General features: G+C 45.5%; 1 protein-coding gene across 1 annotated transcript; it reads right to left on the bottom strand.

Moving 5' to 3' along the window:
• Positions 1-7,195: 7,195 nt before the first annotated feature.
• LOC311310667 (melanocortin-2 receptor accessory protein 2A-like) lies at positions 7,196-13,754 on the bottom strand. Its single transcript, XM_084440176.1, has 4 exons — positions 13,567-13,754; positions 13,289-13,434; positions 12,164-12,263; positions 7,196-8,330 (listed from the first exon to the last, which is right to left on the bottom strand). Coding segments are annotated over exons 1-4 (723 nt in total). The 5' UTR covers positions 13,569-13,754; the 3' UTR covers positions 7,196-7,855.
• Positions 13,755-15,299: the final 1,545 nt, after the last annotated feature.

The following is a 15,299-nucleotide window of genomic DNA, read 5'->3' as shown; positions in this document are numbered from 1 at the left end:
TAGTTCCTTGGGATGTGACCATGGATGTGGGATGTGACCTAATACATCCATGGATGTGACGCACCTAGAGGGAGCGCGCCTCGCGTGAAAGCCGTAGTCTACAGTAAAAGCCTGGATTGTAAATTGGCGGGTTTCTTCTCTAGCTTTCTCAGTCTTTCCATGCAGAGTCGGGGAGCAGTTTAACCTCTTAACTGCCAGCTTCCTAGGCTAGATCAATTCGAACAGCTATCGTAGGCCTACATGTTCGGTACTTTATAATTAGGTTATTAGCTAATAATGATCAATGTCGCTGGATTACAGTAATAGGCTACATTTGTTTTATTATTATCACCTAATGCGGCATTCTAGCCCATCACCAATCTACACATTTTCATAGTTTATTTCAAATAATATGCAAGCCTATAAAGCAAGCTAAAACGTCAACGGACAATAAATTATGATAAACCGTATTTTTTCTATTTGAACAACACACAAAAAGAGAAAGTCGAGGCGCAATCAGCTAATTAACTGTTCTGCCTGCCCTTTAATGAACTGTTCCGCCTGCTCTTTACTGGCGTGAAAAGGTCGATTCTGGCCTGTAGTGACATCTTTAACAGCCCTAACCCAGCATGAAGGTCACTCATAAAATACTCAACCAAATGTCAGCGGCATTCCCTTGTTCGTCTCATTTCACACGCCCTGTTCTACATTCACGAGTTCAGACACGGTTTCTTACTAATTGGCAAAATGGACTGAGACAGGGAGTTCTTAGTTCTTACCATGACAATAGCCGTAATTCAATCCTCTTCAGATGTCCACCGGTCTTGGAACTTGTACGGGCGACTTTGAGGAGGGGGGAGAGCCCAGGAATCTCTCACCTGACTGCGGCCAGTAACGGGATGCTCTTTGTACCAGTTCAAGATCTCAGCCTAGTGGCGGTGTTTGTGTTAAAAGTGCAGTCTATCCATGTTGTTGAGCGAATTCTCTCATGAAGGTTTGAGGTATGCTACAGGTGGAATCTGCCCTGCCCAACACGCCTCCAAGAGCCAGGTGACACAGGCCGTTGTGAAAGACTGTCAAACTACACACACACACACACACACACACACACACACACACACACACACACACACACACACACACACACACACACACACACACACACACACTGACCCCCTGCCCCACACCTGCATTATTCATCCATTGTCTGAGTTTGAAACCTGCCTTCTCTCCTCCCCATGAAAAATTTACACACTGCGTTGCATCAACTTTCTTACGCCAGCCAACGCGTGCGGTGACCAAACAGAATGTATAATAAAGCACCTGTCGCTCTCCAACACAGGAGCAGGTTCTTTAGGCTCCAGAAAGGTAGAGACTATTTCTCCAAGGGCCCTAGTCATACATTATGTGACGAAAGATGCCTACTAGCTAAACGGACTGACCTAGAAAGTGAGGATTGGACCAAATACTGAAAGAGATGGCATTACAATGCAGTTCAATGCACAGTTCCTGTTCTGCTTACTGTAATACCACCGTCCCTTTGACTCCGGTCTCTTAATGAAAAGGTAGGCTATTCCACATATTAAAGTATTTCTGCGGAGCTGTCTAAGCCCACATGAAAAGCTTTTGACTGTTTAGTTCTGTAAGGTGCCGTTTGGAACCATAACTTTCTCACCTGAAAAATGTGGAATCTTCTGGAACCTTCAAAATGGTTCTAAACACACTTTTTTTTCGGTGTACCTGATACAGGATCTGGGACAGCATTAGCTGTAGAGATACAGAATAGGACAGGACTCAGATGCACTGTACTGCCCCCCCTTCTGGTCATAAATGCTCATTGCATCCCAAGGGACCAACTATTAGCCGCGTGAGACCACGCTCAGTGGAAATATTTGGTCAAAAAGGCCACATGGAAATAGTTGGTCATTCTGAAAAAGCACACGCTGCGTGTAATGTGGAAATCCATCTCCGAGACAGATTGTAAATAATCTTTTCCTGGAAGGTATCTGTGCAGAATCATTTAGGATTGTCAGAGTGATGAATAGAGTAGGACACATGGGCCCAGACTGCACTCACATGTTTACCATGTTTTTGTTTACAGGCCAGCCCTGCTTGAGCATGTGAGCATGAGTCCAGGATGAGTCAGTGGAATGTAACCAACAATAATTGCCCCCCCCCTCACCCCTCTCTACTCTCTTCCCCACTGCCCTCCTCCTCCCATCCGCTCCCTCCCACCAACCTCCTCCCCCACCCCCCCGCCCTCCTCTGTTTCCGCAGCCCCAGACAGACAGATGTCCCTCTAGCCTCGGACCGATGGAACACGACCTCCTTCTGAGGAGAACCGAAGACCGAGATCACGACTCGGTTTCTCCTTCCTCCCGCTCTCTCGCTGGTCACCATAGAAACCTTTCTTCTCCAGTTGTAAACAGACCACTGCCTCCCGTTTGGGGTTTATTCTGTTAGCAGAAAATCGAAGGGCTTCCGTTGAGTCTCAATTCTGTGTATATAGGTTCAACATCTGCTCAGTCACCATGGAGAAGTTTCCATCTTCCATCCGTCTGCAATGGTTTACATGGAAGTCATTTAAATCTAATTCACTTGTGGCTAACCTCAGCACAACCTCCTCGCTTGCGTTGTAGGCCCTACACTGTTCAAGAGCAACGTGCTTAGTGCTACAGCTCACAAAATCAAATATCCAAACAAATTCACCCCATATATGTGGCACGGTGACGTATAGGCCTGGTACCTCACATCAAGAAGGTCTCCGGGCCTTTCTGTGTGGAGTTTGCATGTTCTCCCCGTGTTCTCAAGGGTTCCCTCCCAAAGAACCCAATATGAAAACATGCAGAGGAACAGATGCTCTCCGGGCCTGTCTCCGGACCTGGACTGAGCCCTGGGACTTGGTCTCCGGGACACCATGACCTCCTCTCCGGGTAATTTGATGATGCGCTTCAGCCAAACAAAAATATGTATCCGTCTCCCTCCTGTTTGTCCCCCAGGAAATAAGTGATTAAATCTGTCCCACTGTACAAAAACACTCTCCTCTTTTAGAGAACATCAGATTTGCCAGGGGAAAACAGCCAGAGACTTGATTTATTGTCAGCAAAATTACCTTCCTGGCAGACAACAGAACAAATTAATGCACTCAGTTCGCCAGCATCCATGCAACCGATTTGAATTGATTAATGTTCCTTGAATGCTGATTGGCTCACTGGTAGTCTATGCACACCTAGTGATGGAGTTAAATGCCACAGGACTCACCAGTGTCCATTGTGAAACTTGATTTATTTATACGGTTTAAAATTACAGGGACAGTGCACATTAATGTACATTTCTGTACATTTTGTAAATTATTATTTTTGGAAATTAGCCAACTTGGCTAATTGTCGACTGCAATCCCTGGGCAGGTGTAACGACAGCCACAAAAGACACACAAGATAATTCAATTAGTCACAGCAATACAAAACACACACACACATTTCATAACACGTAAAATACTACAAAACAATTAAACAACTATAATATGTGACAATGTTCTCATACTGTACATGTAACATTTTCCCCTTCGGTCTAAACGATTTGTCCTTCACTAACGTGTTTGTGTCTCTCGTCTCACACAAATGATTCATTCTGACAAAACTAAGACAGCGGAGGAAGCCATGGCTGTTCTCTCACTTTAAAGTTGCAATGAAATGAAAAAAGCATTCTGTCCCATTTTGGTTCACATAATTGGTCAGTGTTCACCTATTCAACGATGTATGCCAAAAAATTTACAAAATTCTACTTTTGTTGTAATCTTGTATCAAAGTATATAATTTCTTACTTCCTGGAAAACGGTAGGTCACGTGCAATGACGACAACAGGTACCTTAGATTTTAGGCCAATAATCTCACGACATCCACCCGTCAATCAACGCTATCCTTCTATCGAATCTGTCTAAAGTTCTTAAAACCCGTCCACTTGTCAATGTTCCAATCAAATTCCTCTAAACATATGTCCCACCCTCATAGCTTGTTTGCGTTGGAAATACATCAAACTACGGAAGTTAGATGATCTCAAACGTCCGTTTCAGTGCGACTTTAACATGTTGGCAATATCAAGCAATAGGATATATACCCAGAAACCTCACAGCAGCTGAAAGAAACAGCTGATGTCATTGTGGGTCCTCAACCCTGTAGAAAAGCCACCGCATCTTAATGAAAGATCAGGATGAACAAAGTGTGTGAGGAAGTATGTATGCTTGCGAGTAGGGGTCATATTAAACTTGACCCCTTAAGTTAATTCTTTGATCATAATATAAAGACTGCATTTGCCACCCTGCAGCAAATGGACATTTAACCCCATTTGTGGTCTGTCTACCATGAACCTCAAACAGAGACCATCGTTTCACTGATCGTTCCAGTATTGAGCTAGCTGCAGTTTTTATGCAGGCTCTCGCTGGGCTACAATGGAAGTCAATGGGGCATGTGTGAATGTGTTGGAAGAACTATGATAAAGTGGTTTTCTGAGACGGGAAGCACAGGGTGTAATCTTACCAGTCTCGGTATGCTCTCCTGTGAAATGTATCACAATCTGAATGTTTTTACATGTTTGGCATGACTTGGACATAAGCGTTACCCTGGCGCTTGTTTTCACTGCTGCCATGGAGGACTATGTGCAAGTCATGCCAAACACCTACAAATGTTTGGATTGTGACACAGAAGAACATACAGAGACTGGTAGGATTATACCACGTGATTCCCATCTCAGAAAAGCACATTTATCATAGTTCTTCCAACACATTCACACATGCCCCATTGACTTCCATTGTAACCCAGCGAGAGCCTGCATAAAAACTGCAGCTAGCTCAATACTGGAACGATCAGTGAAATGATGGTCTCCGTTTCAGGTTCATAGTAGACAGACCACAAATAGGGCTTAATGTCCAAAATAGCGCACTACCCCTTTAAAACAAAATCAGGCAGCAAAGCCGTTCACTGTGGCTCCCGTTTCACAGTCTATAGGACACAGCACAATCAAGCCCTGGATAGAAATGTCCAAGCGGGTGCGAATCTTTCACATTCCATTCTCAAACAATGCAAAAGCAAGACCTTGAATGGAAGTACATGTAACTGGTTCCAGAATTATTTATCTGATAGATCTCAATGTGTGAAGTTAGGGGGTGCCCAGTCGGACCTTTTGCCTATAACTAAAGGTGTTCCTCAGGGGTCAATTTTAGGTCCTGTGCTATTTACCATTTACATCAATGATATTGTATCCTCGGTTAGTGGCTGTCAATTTCATCTTTATGCTGATGATACCATTCTGTATTGTGTTGCTGACTCTGCGGAATTAGCTATTGAAAAATTGCAACTTTCTTTTAATGCTGTTCAAGATGCTCGTGTCTCTCAAGTTAGTTCTTAACGAGAACAAAACCTGTATGTTGTTCTCTAGGGCAAGAGATCTTGACCATAATAGTCTGCGCATAACTGCTGCAAATGGATCCTTTATCGAGAGAGTTTCAGAATATAAATATCTGGGCATTTGGCTCGATGATAAATTAACATTCAAATTTCATATTGATAATCTTGTGACCAAACTACGGCAGAAAATTGGCTTCTTATATAGGAACAGAACTAGCTTTCCAATGCTTTTTAGAAAGAGGATTATCGAAGCAGTCTTTTTATCTGTCCTGGACTATGGTGATGTAGTCTATAGACATGCCTCTGCTTCTACTCTCAGATCTTTAGACACTGTCTACCACTCAGCTCTTAGATTCATTACAGGAGATAGCTATAACACGCATCATTGCTCCCTGTATGAAAAGGTTGGCTGGCCGTCCCTTTCTATGAGACGTGAGAAACATTGGTTTTTATTTATTTTTAAAGCTTATTGGTAAGCAACCACCTTATATTACTTCTATGCTGGATTGTAACTCTAGGTCTTATCTAACCCGTTCCAGTGAGGTGCTCCTGCTCAAGGTTCCCAGAGCTCGTTCCAACCTAGGAATGACTGCTTTTACTGTCAGTGCTCCAAACTCCTGGAATGCCCTCCAAAGCACTTTTAAAATGGCTACCCTCCCTTCGTTTGGTCATTTTAGAACTATGGTTTCTGAATTTTGCACATCTTACTGTAATTGTTTTTAGCTGTATTTCTTGTTCTGTTCTTATTTATTTTAACTTATTTTACTCTATTTTCATGTTGTGCTTTTAGTGTTATTATTGCCTTACCTCTGTTTTATTCATGTTTATCTTTGTACTATTTTATCTATTTTACTCGTCGTCACTGTAAATGAGGGCAACCTCAGTGTCCTTCGAGTTTAAATAAAGGTTATTGAATTGAATTGAATTGAATAACCACTGCATACTTATTCCTATTCTGCGTTCCCCATTCTCCGTTTGTGTCACACAAACGGAGATCCATTCAGCGCTCATGCTGGATGAGGAGAGCAAGACTGCGTTCCGAATCGCATACTTCTACTACTTACTACCAGTACCTACTACAGCTGACTAGAAAGTACGTACTTTGCAAGCAGTAGGCATCCAATCGGGACATACTACCTTGTCATAACATTGTGCCTTGAAATTTGCCCACATCCGTCGCTGTCCATAACGCGACATTCGTCTACAGCTGTCACGACTCGCACATGTGACGCACATTTCCGCTGCGCACAGGATTGTGGGTCAGAATAGCCAGAAAAGCCTGCTGGCTTGCATACTGCAAAATACGACCGGATGTAGTAGGACATCCTGGTATTTTTGCCATACTGCAAGTTGCATACTATGTATTGGGACATACTACATTCTGTTTTGGCATACTATCTAGTAGGGTAGTATGCGATTCGGAATGCAGCAAGACTCTGATCAGGACAGGATGTGTATTTCAGTCAGTGTCTGTCTTCCTGTGAGACTCTCCTCCCCTCCTTTTCATCAGTAGGGAAGGCCCAACTCGGAAATATCGTATTTACGAGTTACGACCACATGAACGGCTCTCCAAGGTCGTAAATACGAGTGGGAAATTGGGAAATAACGATGATACCCGAGTTTACGAGTTTTGACATTTCATGGCGTTCTGGATAGCAAAAATGGCGGAAAGAATGGAAACCCTGGCAGCAATTGACGGTAAAAAATTATATCGTTTGTTATTCTGTTCTATTGCAATCCCTTTTCTTATTGTCCAACCCAGTTCATTAGAGACCGCAAGCTTGGCAACTCATCTTTGATGGATAATACCATGATACTGTAAATGGTTTATTTGGGGAATTAAGTTTAGGTAGCCCCCACATATAATTATTCCTCATTGCAAAATGAATGATTGTTCTCATTACAAAATCCATGTTCCTTAGTTCACTGCAATGGTTGTGGTGTCGCTAGTTCAAAATGGTTGGTGAAGATGGTATGTTAGCCAATAGCATGAGAGTAGAGATGCAGGGTCAAGGCGGGATTTGTCCGTGTCATTTCACGAAGGCGCAGGGGAAGCAGTATAGACAGTGTTAGGTACTGTAATTCTGTCTCATGCTACCGTTTGTAGAGTTTCAAACGATGGTATCGCTGGCAGATGCCCCGGTCGTCCTGAGCATGAGGATGTGTTGGTCGTCCTGGCTCTATGATTGGTCGTCCTGGCTCTATGATTGGTCGTCCTGGGTCTATGATTGGTCGTCCTGGGTCTATGATTGGCCGTCCTGGGTCTATGATTGGCCGTCCTGGCTCTATGATTGGTCGTCCTGGGTCTATGATTGGTCGTCCTGGGTCTATGATTGGTCGTCCTGGGTCTATGATTGGTTGTCCTGGGTCTATGATTGGTCGTCCTGGTTCTATGATTGCCAGTCCTGGCTCTATGATTGGTCGTCCTGGGTCTATGATTGCCAGTCCTGGCTCTATGATTGGCCGTCCTGGGTCTATGATTGGCCGTGCAGGATGACAGGCGGCTCACAGAGCAGCAGGTCCTCCTCCTCTTCCAGCATGGAGCTGCGCTCCGAGTTCACAAAGTTGGGGATGTTGAAATGGGACAGGAAGTCCTTCTCCCCGTTCCCCCCGTCGTCCTCCGCCAGCCCCCGGAGGCGGAGCCCCGCGGCGTCCTCACTGCTCCCTCCCAGCGCCTCCTCCTCCTCCTCCTCCTCCTCCACACCACAGGAGCTGAGGACGCCCAGCCTCCCGCGGCCCAGCAGCCCCCCGGAGGGCCTCCCTCCCTGGCCGCGCCCCGCCCTGTGCTCCCTTCCCCGACGCTCCTCCTCGCTGATGTAAAAATGGAAGAAGGAGCGCGACTCGTCCAGCAGGGGGCGAGAGAACGCCTTGTCGGCGGAATCCTGGGGGCAGCTGATGTCCACCACGCAGTTGCCTAGACGATGGCGCTTCTCACACGGCTCGGGGTTCCTATGGAGAGAAAGAGGAAGAGGAGGGAGGAGGGAGGAGAGGAAGATGAGGGAGGAGGGAGGAGGGAGGAGAGGAAGATGAGGGAGGAGGGAGAGGAAGATGAGGGAGGAGGGGGAGAGGAAGAGGAAGATGAGGAAGGAGGGGGAGAGAAAGAGGAGGGGGAGGGGGAGAGAAAGAGGAAGATGAAGGAGGAGGGGGGAGGGGGAGAGAAAGAGGAGGGAGGGGGGGGAGGGAGGAGAGGAAGATGAGGGAGGAGGGGGAGAGGAAGAGGAAGATGAGGGAGGAGGGGGAGAGGAAGATGAGGGAGGAGGGAGGAGAGGAAGATGAGGGAGGAGGGGGAGAGGAAGAGGAGGGAGGAGGGGGAGAGGAAGAGGAAGATGAGGGAGGAGGGGGAGAGGAAGATGAGGGAGGAGAAGAAGAGGAAGATGAGGGAGGAGAGGGAGAGGAAGATGAGGGAGGAGGGAGAGGAAGATGAGGAAGGAGAGGGAGAGGAAGATGAGGGGGAGGGGGAGAGAAAGAGGAAGAGGAGCGGGGAGGGGGAGATGAATCATCCAAGAGCTTTTTCTCTAAGCTTCCTCTCGGCAGCCCTTCACAGTTCTTCATTAGTTTGTGGACCCTGCTAGGACACATCCTACATCCTTAAAGACCTGCTAGGACACATCCTACATCCTTAAAGACCCTGCTAGGACACATCCTACATCCTTAAAGACCCTGCTAGGACACATCCTACATCCTTAAAGACCCTGCTAGGACACATCCTACATCCTTAAAGACCCTGCTAGGACACATCCTACATCCTTAAAGACCCTGCTAGGACACATCCTACATCCTTAAAGACCCTGCTAGGACACAGCCTACATCATTAAAGACCCTGCTAGGACACATCCTACATCATTAAAGACCCTGCTAGGACACATCCTACATCATTAAAGACCCTGCTAGGACACAGCCTACATCCTTAAAGACCCTGCTAGGACACATCCTAGATCATTAAAGACCCTGCTAGGACACAGCCTACATCCTTAAAGACCCTGCTAGGACACAGCCTACATCCTTAAAGACCCTGCTAGGACACATCCTACATCCTTAAAGACCCTGCTAGGACACATCCTACATCCTTAAAGACCCTGCTAGGACACAGCCTACATCCTTAAAGACCCTGCTAGGACACATCCTACATCCTTAAAGACCCTGCTAGGACACATCCTACATCCTTAAAGACCCTGCTAGGACACATCCTACATCATTAAAGACCCTGCTAGGACACATCCTACATCATTAAAGACCCTGCTAGGACACAGCCTACATCCTTAAAGACCCTGCTAGGACACATCCTACATCATTAAAGACCCTGCTAGGACACAGCCTACATCCTTAAAGACCCTGCTAGGACACAGCCTACATCCTTAAAGACCCTGCTAGGACACAGCCTACATCCTTAAAGACCCTGCTAGGACACAGCCTACATCCTTAAAGACCCTGCTAGGACACAGCCTACATCATTAAAGACCCTGCTAGGACACATCCTCCATCCTTAAAGACCCTGCTAGGACACAGCCTACATCCTTAAAGACCCTGCTAGGACACAGCCTACATCATTAAAGACCCTGCTAGGACACAGCCTACATCATTAAAGACCCTGCTAGGACACATCCTACATCATTAAAGACCCTGCTAGGACACATCCTACATCCTTAAAGACCCTGCTAGGACACAGCCTACATCCTTAAAGACCCTGCTAGGACACATCCTACATCCTTAAAGACCCTGCTAGGACACAGCCTACATCATTAAAGACCCTGCTAGGACACATCCTCCATCCTTAAAGACCCTGCTAGGACACATCCTACATCCTTAAATACCCTGCTAGGACACAGCCTACATCCTTAAAGACCCTGCTAGGACACATCCTCCATCCTTAAAGACCCTGCTAGGACACATCCTACATCCTTAAAGACCCTGCTAGGACACAGCCTACATCATTAAAGACCCTGCTAGGACACATCCTACATCCTTAAAGACCCTGCTAGGACACAGCCTACATCCTTAAAGACCCTACTAGGACACAGCCTACATCCTTAAAGACCCCGCTAGGACACATCCTACATCATTAAAGACCCTGCTAGGACACATCCTACATCATTAAAGACCCTGCTAGGACACAGCCTACATCATTAAAGACCCTGCTAGGACACAGCCTACATCATTAAAGACCCTGCTAGGACACATCCTACATCATTAAAGACCCTGCTAGGACACAGCCTACATCATTAAAGACCCTGCTAGGACACAGCCTACATCATTAAAGACCCTGCTAGGACACATCCTACATCATTAAAGACCCTGCTAGGACACATCCTACATCATTAAAGACCCTGCTAGGACACATCCTACATCATTAAAGACCCTGCTAGGACCAGGACACATCCTACATCATTAAAGACCCTGCTAGGACACATCCTACATCATTAAAGACCCTGCTAGGACCAGGACACATCCTACATCATTAAAGACCCTGCTAGGACACAGCCTACATCATTAAAGACCCTGCTAGGACACATCCTACATCATTAAAGACCCTGCTAGGACACATCCTACATCATTAAAGACCCTGCTAGGACCAGGACACATCCTACATCATTAAAGACCCTGCTAGGACACAGTCTACATCTTTAAAGACCCTGCTAGGACACATCCTACATCCTTAAAGACCCTGCTAGGACACAGCCTACATCCTTAAAGACCCTGCTAGGACACAGCCTACATCATTAAAGACCCTGCTAGGACACAGCCTACATCATTAAAGACCCTGCTAGGACACAGCCTACATCCTTAAAGACCCTGCTAGGACACAGCCTACATCCTTAAAGACCCTGCTAGGACACATCCTACATCCTTAAAGACCCTGCTAGGAACAGGACACATCCTACATCCTTAAAGACCCTGCTAGGACACATCCTACATCCTTAAAGACCCTGCTAGGACACCACTAAAAGAGAACTGCGTCGAATCTCTGCTGGTGGAGCTCCAGAAGATTCATCTGCATTTTGTCGCCATTGCTAAGAGACGGGATAATGCTCATGCTTTACCTCATCCAACCTTTCTTCTCCTACAGTAAGCATCTCACTCCCTCAAGCATCTCCACCCACCTCCCGTAACGCCCTGATGGAGATTAAACATCTAATCCTTTAAGCCTGAAAACCTGCCATATCAATACAAGTCTGTTGATTGTATGGAGAGTGCCTCGGTCTTAGCTATTCCTGTTGTAGCCTAATGCTCTTGAAAATACACCGCAATGATCTGGAACTATCCGCAAAGCACAAGCCCCCTGTAAAAGACACAGGGGACAAGAGATCAAATCAAATTATTTATATAGACGAGTGCCTTTCATGCAACGTTGCACTACAACTTTGAACGGAAGTGTAAAACGTGATCTTGTCTCCCTCAGTGAATGCCGTTTACATTTCTTCACATATTTTTTTATCAATTCCCAGAAGTCTCCTTCCAGAATAACAACTATGGTTCAGCTACAATAATGCAAGGCAGTGCGGTTAGTCAGCTTGTCCTGATAAATGATCTACTTCAGCATTGAGGGTGCCATAGCATCCCGAAGCAGATAATCTATCAGGACAAGATGACTTGGTGTTGAAACAGTCCCTCCAGAGTGTCTCCACTGTCTAATAGTATTTGAAATCCTTTGTAGTTGACTGAGGCAGCCTGGGGTGTCAGTGGGTTTAGGTTGTCGGGGTAGCCGGGCACACTGTGCCAAGCGAGATCACTTGAAATGATTTGAAATGGTGTTTGTTTTGTCTGCTCCCTCGAGGTGGACTTACTCCTGATGAGGGGCTCCGGTCTTCGTCAGCAGCGTGAGGACGAAGAACATGAAGATGACGAACACGGCGAGGCCCACCCAGAAGCCGATCACAATGGAGTCTGGGATGGAAGGTTGAACAAAACAGCGGTCACAGTATTTTGGAGGATCTGTCATCATATTGATCTCTTCAGTGGTCAGGCCCCCATGTATATTAAAGGTACCCAATGTAGTTTTTGAACACTAGTATGCGCTCTAGAGCAAATTTGAGAAGGTGGTCCCCGAAAATCGTGTACTACGTCATTGCGTCAATACGCGGAGCACATAATAGTGACGTTTCACACATCTTTGTTGTTTTCAAAACATTAGCTAAATATCATTTTGCGAAGAAGTTACAAGGTAGGAAAGACATTCAAGTGATTCAACATGTTTATTAGACGACAAGGAACCATATAATCAAGGAATTTCGAAAATAAACAAAGAACGGATTGTTTTGATTCATGTTTCGTTGGGTACCTTTAAATGACACATTATGCATTATCCACACACACACACCTGGTTTAACACACAGATACTAGGTTTAAGAGTTAAGCACAGTCATTCGTTAAGTTATTCGGCTCAGTTCTAACACGCACAATTCAATACCTTATCATGGCTGTGCAATCATCTGCAGCCTAATGGCAGCATAATTGCAGACCATAGGTTGTATTTTCTTAAACTGCAGACTAGAGGGGATTATTGCAGTCCTTAATTTAATATATGGGGGTTAATTGCCAGGAAGAGAGACTATTGCGCAGAGAAGTAACTCAGAAGCTGCTTTATGGGGATGAGAGTTTCAGAGCCGCCGTTAACCCTGCTAGTAAAACCAGAGCCTTGAAATGAAGGGAGCAGCTGACACTGACGGATGCAATTATGACAATTTAATTAAGTTGGGATGAGGATATACAGGCATGAATTCGGCGCGCGCGCGCAAACACACACGCACGCACGCACGCGTGCACACACACACACACACACACACACACACACCTCTAATGAAAATAACAGGGATCCGTATCCAATCCTATCCAATGACCGCAACACAATTTGCTGCACACTACCTTTCACGCTACTACTGTTCAATTGAAATTAAATGTTTTTTACTCACATCGATGCGCTTTGAGGCCCTCGAAAGATACAGGCTCCTCGTCATCATAATACTCGTATTGCCACACGTAGTCGCTGCCACGAGCACTGGCTCGACTTTTATTGTGGAATTCGGACATCAAAGGGAATGCGTCGTGCCTCGCAGACCTGGAAGTATGATCATGATGAATACTAAGTATTAATTAAATGTTGTTGGTAATATCAAATCAAGGCATACATTCAAATTTGAGTAGGCTACGGTCAAGTCAAAATGTGTGTCCGTTTATTATCAATACTTACATTTAATCCGGATTAGGTTCCCCTTGAAACATGTTAACTTCATTGCGGGAAATAAATGATGCACCATTCCATAATAAATAGCCTACCTGGTCAGCTCAAGATTGAATGAAACAAGACAAAAAGAAGAAAAGAGAAATCTGCAGCATTGTTGTGGCTGTTAGTTGGTAACACTGCAGCCTCTGCTCAAACTCCCCACTACTACACTGACGAGCAGAGCTGGTGCGCAGGGAGCTGCAGAGTAGAGGGTCCACATGGTTGGTAGCGCGGGACTTATGACGTGCAGTCAGTCTGCACCTTTCACCTTGTCAGCGTGTATTACCTGACAGACTTATTCTACAGTAGACTGAGTTTGTTTTGCCTCAACCATCGACACACAATAGCCAATAATAACTAAGTGAAAAATAGAAAAAATGATTTTTTTTTTACTGACAAAAATTGGTTATTTAGGGGAATATCTACATATCCTTAGTCTAATACTTGGTTGATGCACCTTTGGCAGCGATTACAGCATCAAGGTGTCTTGATGATTTTTCCCCATGCCTCTAGACATATCCTTAAATTCCGTCAGGTTGGATTGGGAGCTTTGGCACACAGTCATTTTCAGCTCTTTCATAAATGTTCAATAGGATTCAGATCTGGGCACTGGCTTGGCCATTCAAGGACATCACTGATTTTCTCTGAAGCCACTCCTTTGTTCTCTTGGCTTTGTGCTTCCGGCTGTTGTCATGTTGGAAGGTAGACCTTCGCTCCAAGGATCTTGGCGTACTTAACTGCATTAATCTTTCTCTCTATCAGGACTAGTCGTCCGGTTCCCGCTGCTGAAAAACATCCCCACATCATGATGCTGCCAGCGCCTTGCTTCACTGTAGGGATGGAATTAGCCTGTGATGATACCACCATGCTTCACTGTAGGGATGGTATTAGCCTGTGATGAGCGGTGCCTGGTTTCCTCCAGACGTGACGCTTGGTATTCAGACCAAAGAGTTCAATCTTGGTTTCATCAGACCAGAGAATCTTGAATCTCATGGTTTGAGAGTCCTCTAGGTGCCTTTTGGCAAACTCCAAGCGGGCTGTCATGTGCCTTTTACTATGGAGTGGCTTTCGTCTGGCCACTCTACCATAAAGGCCTGATTGGTGGAGTGCTGCCTGGGTGGTTGATCTTCTGGAAGGTTCTCCCATCAAGGATACGCTGGAGCTCTGTCAGAGTGACCCTCGGGTTCCTGCTCACCTCCCTGGCCAAGACCCGTCTTCTCCAATCACTCAGTTTGGCGTCCAGGCCTAGGAAGAGTCTTCTTGGTTCCAAACTTCTTCCATTTATGAATGAAACCGAGCTCTTTGGGACCTGTAAAGCTGTAGAAATCTTTTTGTACACTTCTCCAGATCTATGACTCGACACAATCTTGTTTCTGAGGTCTGCAGATAATTCATTTGACCTAATGGCTTGGAGTTTGCTCTGACATGCGCTGTCAACTATATTTAGGCAGGTGTTGGCAGTCCCCAATCACGTTCAATCAATTTAATTTACCACAGGTGGACTCCAATTACTATATAGTAGTATAGTTTATTGAGATTTAAAGATATTGAGCAATTTAAAGGCATTACTCCTTGTGAAGTCCCAACATTCTGCATACCCCCCTTGTTCTTAGGGTCAATGACCTGCCTTCACACACCCCTAAAATAAATTAAAGGGGTCTACGTTTAATAAAACTAAACTAAAACTAACTTTTTCATTG

This window comes from Borostomias antarcticus (genome assembly GCF_949987555.1).
Source record: "Borostomias antarcticus genome assembly, chromosome: 6".
Classification (NCBI taxonomy): Eukaryota; Metazoa; Chordata; class Actinopteri; order Stomiiformes; family Stomiidae; genus Borostomias; species Borostomias antarcticus.
Note: the sequence above shows the minus strand (reverse complement) of the source record. Positions and strands in the feature narration are given on the sequence as shown.